Raw genomic sequence first — 8,328 nt, forward strand, 5'->3', positions numbered from 1 at the left:
CGCCAGACGGCGGCCACCTCTCCGCTGCCCGGCCCAGCCAGCGCCGCGAGGTTCCAACTTTCCAACTTCTGACCCGAAAAGATTGCCCCTTCGGGTAGGAGGAGACGGGGAGCTCTATCGTGTCGTTCGCTTGAAAGCCATCCGTAGAAAAGGCACTCTGGTTCCACATGTCGCCCGGACGTATGCTTTCATGAAGATTGCATTTCTCTGATACTACTCATACATTTCTCGTTTTAAAAATACAAAGTGCTTTTGGGGACATGCTGAAAGGTAACTGAAGGCGGCCAAGAAAAACCTCCGGTTGTCATGGCTGAAGGAGAGCATGAAGTGAGATGGGATGGGCTGTGCAGCAGAGATTCAGCGGCCAGAGAGACAGCCCTGGAAAACATTCGGCAAGTCATTTTGAGAAAAACCGAGTGTCTTCGTTCGGCGAAAGAGACACCTGACCGCCCATCGGACGGGCTTTCAGATGCTGGCTCGTTGGATGGGTTGAATAAGCTTCTTGCTCATCTGCTTATGCTTTCTAAGAGGTGTCCCTTTGAAGATGTCAGAGAGAAAAGCGAGTTTATTTTGAAGAGCATCCAGGTAAGGAAGAAAATGTTACTTGCACTTAAAGTCACTTCGTGTTTACTTTAATAGGTTGTTATGCGAACTCATTATTGAGTTCACTCTACATCTTAAAATTAGGATGTCCTATAAAACATTGGATTGGGGGCCAAAATTGTACAAGATGACCTAAGGAAAAAGTAATTTCCGCATATGAGTAAACAGGTATTGTCTTTCTAGAGAGTTTTAGCAGAAACTACATTCCTCCTGGGAAAATAAGTGAAAATTACAGTTAGTTGCAAGTAAAGACTCGCTTTTCCTTTTATTTACTTTTACGTGTTGTTGGGAAGTGTAGCCAGTATGCTTTTCACGTTGCTACAAACTGTTCTGTGTGGAAAGTTTATCACATTTAAAACTCTCTCAAATGATAAAGGACATTAAATGTTTCTTTGTCAGCTTGTTCAAGATAATTGGTGAAACAACTTTCTCTTGTTCTTAAAAACAAAACAAGAAACCCAGGATCTGTTCTCTAAATGCAACCTTTCTTTTAAGAATTATATAAAATAATATAAAAGCTTATGTTGTTATAAAAGCTGGCATCTTCAGATTTAAAATTTGGACTCAGGTGGAATGTATGGTAGAAACACTTTTTATGGTAAATTACTCAACCAGCTTTCTCTGTGTTTGCTTAAGTTGTTTGTTTCTTTTCATTTTCACATGTGTACTCATTTAAATTGTGAGTGCAACAGGTTAAACATATTATAGTTTTCCTCCTGTTTTGTACATAATCAATTTATTCCATTTTATTGAGGATTTCTTGAACGGGTTCTTTTTTTAGGAGAGGTTGTTCTTAAATATTAAGAATGCTCAATAGCCCTCTATATTTGTCAGTCTAAATTACTCCACATGTGTTGTTCAAAGTCATAGTGTGAGAAGTTTTTAAAATTTATAATTTACTTGTGTATGCATGGAAATTAAGATAAACAGTTTTTCTATTCTGGCTTGAATTTAGTTTAAAGCAATAGAAAAATGAAGACTCTTCACAATCTTGGGATATTTCTTCTTACAATTACTTTGGAAATAATCATTATAACTCCTTTTATCCAGAGTTACCAGAGAGGAATTTTCTAGAAACTTGAAGTTTAGCCTTTTAAGCATCAAAAGTTTTTTTTCTACCTGAGACTGCTTTTTTTTTTGGGTGGGGGGGTCGGTAATGGGGTCATAATTGTGCACATTAGTTACTGTTGCATAGCTAAAGGTGGCTTGTAGAAGACTACATGATTCATGTTTTTGATTTTTGTGTTCAGTTTTGTTGTTTATTGTCAGTATACTTCATTTGGTTTCTTCTTTAACCTTTCATTTTGCTGCTTATTTTGTGTTAAAATGGGAACCCAGATAACCAATTTTGTTAAGAGTTACAGTGAAAACAAGTAATTGGGCTCTGGGGAATACAGGGTCAAAGGACTATAATATAGTAAGTAAATGGGCACTAGAGTCAGATGACAGAGTAGTCTAAGTTATTTATTTATTGTTAAAATATATTTTTATTGATTTCAGGAGAGGAAGGGAGAGGGAGAGAGAAACATCAATGTTTAACCTGAATTCCTTCAGTGCGCAGGCCGTCTGGCTAGCCACTAAGCCAAACCAGCTGGGGCGAATTATTATCTCTTTTATTAATGTACTACATAACTTTGGACAAGTAAGTCACTGGACTTGTTTTAGCTTGGATTTCCACACCTGTAAAGTGGGAATAATAAAATAGAGCTATTGTGATAATTAAATGTGATGTAAAGTACCCCACCACATTGTGGGTGCTTCTCTCCCCTTTCATAAGTGAAATACATAGACTATCTGATATAGCATATTTCAAGACTCATTCATCCTGCAAAACGATTCAAAACTCTCCTCAACTGTGAAGGTTCCCATAAATTTAGATTCTTTTTCTCATCTCTGCATCTATTGCACTTTATTCCTGCCACAGTTTTAACAGGCACTTTACTTATATTGTGTTATAATCATGTTTATGTGTCTCTCTCCCCAGGAGGGCTGTAAGTTCTCAAGAGTATTGGCTGGGACCTGGAAGCTACTAAATAAATATCTAGTAGATGAGCAAACTTACATTTGGCTTCTTTTGTTGCTTATCAGTTTGAATAGATGAAGTTACCACATAGGGAGTTTCCACCCCCACATCATTCAGTCATGCCTTCATTCAACCATTGGTTATGGAACCTCAGGTGAATGCCATCCTAAGAACAGAGAACCAGTGCTCAGCAATTTTGACATTCTACTGAAGGGAGACAGACCATAAAGAAGTAAACAAATAATGTAATTTGAGATAGTAAAGGAAGACTTCCCTGAAGAGATGACATATAATCAGAGATTTGATGAATGAATAAATATTATCCTGGCAAAAATGAGATTTTTGAGGGGGACATAGGGAACAATACGTGTAGATTACTCATGGTAAGAAAGAGCAGATAAGTTCTAAGAATTGAAAGTAATGCAGTGTAGTTGGGGTATACAGTTTGTTGGAAGTGTGAAAGCTTGAGCACACACTTACATAATCTCTCCTTGACTCAGTTTTCTCATCTGCAAAATGAGAATAATGCTAATTATTCTGCTTCACAATGAGAATAAAATGAAATAATTCTTGCAAAGCATAGCAAAGTGCCGAGCACGTAAGAAACGCTCAGTAATGTTAGGAATTCTTACTGCTTTTAGGCAGCCAGATGATAGGATCTTATAAGCCTTGTTAAGATCTGTGGACTTTACCCTAGGAACAGGGAGAAGCCCCTGGGGGCTTTTGAGCAAGATGGTGATATATTCCATTGTATATTAGAAGGATTGCTTTGGAAGCAATGAGGAGAATGGATTTCAGGGGTCAAAGTGGATGTGCAACATCAGTTAGCAGTTTGTCCACTAGCCCAAAGCAAACATGATGGTGGAGTAGGATATAATGGAAAAAGTGAATGGGTTTGGGAGATAACTAGAATATAGTGTTTAATTGGATATAGGAGGTGAGGAAAATAACAAACATTAAGGATGGCTTGAAAGTTTCTGGCTTTACGTGATGAGTAGTTCTATAATTTCCAGAGACAGAGAGTGGGTCAATTTAGGGGGAATAAAGAGTTTTGTTTTAGGCATGTTGAGATTACATTGCCTATGTTGCATCCTATAAAAAAAGCTCACAAAGGGATTTTTGCCCCTGCTATACCACTGTTCTACTTCTGCCATTATCTCTCACTTCTCCAGACTTAACCCATCCTCCACCTTTATATCCACCCTCATGTAACTGCAGAGCCATTTATCTAAAAAGAAAATCTGACCATGTTACTCTCCTGCCTAAAATCCTTTAAAATAGGACAGACTCTAAACTTCCATAAGAATTCAGCGTCATCTGGCCTCCACTTGCCACCCCAGCTCATTGCCCAGCACTCCCAGCCTCACTGTTCACACCCTAACACCAGCCTCACAGGGAAACCAAATAACTCAAATGTAGTACTCCAGAATACTTTTTGTTACTCATTAGTAACAAAGCAGCAGAAGCTGAACTGCATTTGCAATTCCTGCAGGTCAGCTCAGAGGACCATAGTAAGGAAGAGAGAGATGGTAGGGCATGGCATCTCTGTTTGTATTCCTGTTGTAATTTATTGATTTCATGTCAACATACTTAAATTTATTTAGCACATTTTAAAAATATTTTTAAAAAAATATATTTTATTGATTTTTTTACAGAGAGGAAGGTAGAGGGAGAGAGAGTTAGAAACATCTATGAGAGAGAAACATCGACCAGCTGCCTCCTGCACACCCCCTACTGAGGATGTGCACGCAACCAAGCAAGGTACATGCCCTTGACTGAAATCAAACCTGAGACCTTTCAGTCTGCAGGCCGAAGCTCTATCCACTGAGCCAAACGGGTTAGGGCTATTTAGCACTTTTTGAGCACTATTCTGTGCCAAGCTCTGACCCAGGACTGGGGAGGTCAGTAAGATTTGTTCTCCACTTTTGAGGAAGGTCATCTATTCTCATAGGGGGCTTTATTTTTTAAAAATTTAACCCCATAATACCTTTTTGATATGCTTGATTTCCCTAAACAAAGGCACAAAAGTAATCCACTGGTAAACTATAGTCTTTGTGATGCATTGCAATTAGAGGGGAAATGTGGACGTATATACATACATCCCAAGATTATGAGTAGTCAAAATAGCCAAGTACATTTTCAAGAATGGTCATTTGATTATTTTCATTTTCTTCTGAAAATGTCTGAAAGTAATTTGACTTATGATAGAAAGTTTAGATCAAGTAACATGGTATTTATCTGTAAGTGGGATGGAGGAGGCATTCAATGATTGTTACACCCCAGTGAGAAATGAAACTTAAGCTGTTGGGTATGGTGCACATTTACAGTTGTTAGAGTTCCAGATGGAGTGCTCCTCTCCACGCCTGGCTTACAGGATGAATCATATCTGCACTATCTATCCTCAGTGTGTTCTTTATAACATATTAATACATCCTGTCCTCTTCCTTTGTTCTGACTTTTCAGAAAGATTGAAACTAACAAGGATACTCCTTTTTTTTTAAGTTTTCAGCTTTTAAAATATTTTATTCCTTTTACAGTGTCCCAAATGGTCTCTAGCATAAGGAAAAAAAACCCCAGAATGATTCATTTTTTATTTTACTTTTTAAAATATATTTTCATTGATTTTGGAGAGGAAGGGAGAGGGAGAGAGAGATAGAAACATCAATAATGAAAAAGAATCATCTATCAGCTACCTCCTGCACGCCCCCCACTATGGATCGAGCCCACAACCCAGGCATGTACCCTTGACTGGAATCGAACCCGGGATCCTTCAGTCCACAAGCCGAAACTCTATCCATCAAGCCAAACCAGCCAGGGGCTGATTAATTTCTTAAAATATATTTTTATTGATTTCAGAGAGGAAGGCAAGATGGATGGATAGATAGATAGATGGAGAGAGGGACAGAGAGAGGGAGAGAGATATCAATGAGAGAGATCCCCTCCCGCATGCTCCCCTACTGGGGTTCAAGCCTACAACCCTCCTATAAGCCCCCAGTGGGGGATCAGGCATGTGTGGATGACCCGAATGATTAATTTTAAAAATATTTTTCTAACATACTTCTTGTTTGGTTCATAAATGGGAAGTAGTGTTTTGCAGGGAAATGGGATGTTGAACGCTTACTAGATTTTGATTTGAGGTCATGGATTGTTCATGATATCATGGAGGACCCTGTGAACAGTTTAGCTTAATTAGAATTTTCTCATCTTTAACACATGTGCTCTTAAAGTGATGTACAAATCATTCATGTACAAATAATTAGAAAATAGGAATGCTGTTCTCTTTGTTTCAGAGTTATATTTTCCTTTTGGTAAGCCATTAGAAATTTGCCAATTACCTTTTAAACCATTTGGATAATAAATTAATAACTCAGATAGCTAATTTAAGGATTTGTCAAAACTTTGACCTGACAGAAGGTAGCTGTGGAATCTTGGGTGTAATAAAGGATTATTAATCACTTAAAACTTTGAAATGCCCTGGCCAGTTTGGCTCAGTGGATAGAGCGTCGGCCTGCGGACTGAGGGGTCCCGGGTTCGATTCTGGCCAAGGGCACATGCCCAGGTTGCGTGCTCGATCCCCAGTTGTGGACGTGCAGGAGGCAGCCAATCAATGATTCTCTCTCATCATTGATGTTTCTATCTCTCTCTCCCTCTTCCTTCCTCTCTGAAATCAATAAAGATATATTTTTTTAAATAAAAATATAAAAATAAATAAATAAAATTTTGACATAATAGGGCCCTGTATGGTGTTATGTCCTAATCATAAAGAGTTTTCATATTTAAAAATAGAAAATATTTATGTGATAGCAAATTAGTGTGGACTGGAGGTACTGTAGACATGGGAAAACTTAGAATTTGTGGAAAGACGAGGGGAGATGCTGGGGAAAGGGGAGGCAATGCTTAAAATACAAAGAAGGATAAAAGTACTGCTGGAATTCATCAGCACCCAGCAAGCCTTGCCACTAATTTTAATCTTTTTATCACAATTTCTCAAATAGTCATTTTTTTCACACTATGGTAAAATACTTGCTTTTTTAATGGAAGTCAGTGGAAAACAGGATTTACTTTGACCCAGCTTTTCTAGATCACTTATTACATTAAGTGAAAAAGACCATAGTTGACCTTGATGAAATTATGCTGGCACAGTATACTCGGGCATCTGAGGGTTCTTCATACTATTTGATGATGACATTGCTAGGGGCATTGGGCAGACTGGAAATCTACACTAATAAAAGAGAAACATGCAAATTGGTGTCACTCCACTACACCCACCAGCCAATCAGGATGAGTATGCAAATCAACACAACAAAGATGGTGGTTAATTTGCATATGCAGGTGCAGAGCGAAGACTGAAGATGACTGAAGACTGAAGAGGCTTGGCTTCTCCACTGCGGTTGGAGTGAAGGCCTGGGTCCAGGGTGCTGGAGGAAAACCGGTGCCAGCAGCCAAGGGAAGGAAGGCCTATTGCACAAATCTCTTCGTGCAACAGGCCTCTAGTTTAAGTATGAAAAACTCAGCTAGATGCTCATACTATGGGGACATTATTTCATGCTTTGATTTTTTTCCTGTTGGTAACTACACCAAGTAGTGTTGATAAAGCACATTTACCATGACTTTGGTGTACAGAAAAAGTCTTTAAAAATATTCTTGTGGTGTGCTGGTTTTTTTTAATGCCTTTTTTGCTGGAAATACTTAGGGAGTTTTTGTAGGGTAACAATTAGGACCATTTATTGGATTTTCCCAGTTGGTAATTTTATTGTTAAAAGTTGTGTTTTACTAGTAGACTGTCACAATTTTTGACGTTTCAAAAGACTCGTGAAATTTGGCAACATGAGAATTTTCTGTCTTCTCGTGCTCTAAACTCTCTTATATAACTACTTACAGAAAAATCTGATTAGTTTGCAATGAAATATGGAATTACCTTAGAAAAATGAGATACTTTAAGTTTTATATTTTATTTACATCTTATCCAATTTTTTAACTTAAAAAGGGAAAGTTCTTCATAGATTTATAAAGTATTACTCATAATATATCTTTTTTTTTAAGATATATTTTATTGATTTTTTACAGAGAGGAAGGGAGAGAGATAGAGAGTTGGAAACATCGATGAGAGAGAGACATCGATCAGCTGCCTCCTGCACATCTCCTATTGGGGATGTGCCCGCAACCCAGGTACATGCCCTTGACCGGAATCGAACCTGGGACCCTTCAGTCCACAGGCCGACGCTCTATCCACTGAGCCAAACCGGTTTCGGCTACTCATAATATATCTTAAAACAACTTCCTAAGCTTTTAAATTATATTGAAATAATATTTGTGATATGAATTTTGTGAGTTATATTACCCATCAACTTTAATATATAAATATTCATTAAAGGAATAGTATTCACTTAGTCTTTTAACTTAATTGTATAAATTGACAAGCTACTAAGTATATATACATATGCCTTTATAAAAAAATAGCTAGGATAATTTGTCAGTTCTGTGTGTAATATTCAGTCAAGTCTAATTAGAATTTTAGTAACCCCACTAAAAATGAGCATTTACTATTTTGATACTTCAGTGTTTGACAAGCACTGCATACTTGTCTTTAGATTTTACATGATTTCATTTTCTAGCAAGTTGGCAGGTGTTAAGCTGTCTATAATTATAACTGAGTAATTTTTCAAATGCTATTCATAGCCTAAACACAGCAAGAAATTCTT

At 37.6% G+C, this 8,328-nt stretch overlaps 1 protein-coding gene across 1 annotated transcript in view; it reads left to right on the forward strand.

Moving 5' to 3' along the window:
* The first annotated feature begins 6 nt into the window (after nucleotides 1-6).
* The window catches only part of SESN1 (sestrin 1), a 98,396-nt gene continuing 90,074 nt past the window's right edge, over nucleotides 7-8,328 (forward strand). Inside the window, exon 1 of the mRNA XM_006777206.2 lies at nucleotides 7-585. Coding sequence (XP_006777269.1) covers nucleotides 307-585 — 279 coding nt within the window. The 5' untranslated portion in view covers nucleotides 7-306. The remainder of the gene's footprint in view (nucleotides 586-8,328) is intronic.

The sequence above is a fragment of the Myotis davidii genome, unplaced genomic scaffold (assembly GCF_000327345.1).
Source record: "Myotis davidii unplaced genomic scaffold, ASM32734v1 scaffold68, whole genome shotgun sequence".
Classification (NCBI taxonomy): domain Eukaryota; kingdom Metazoa; phylum Chordata; class Mammalia; order Chiroptera; family Vespertilionidae; genus Myotis; species Myotis davidii.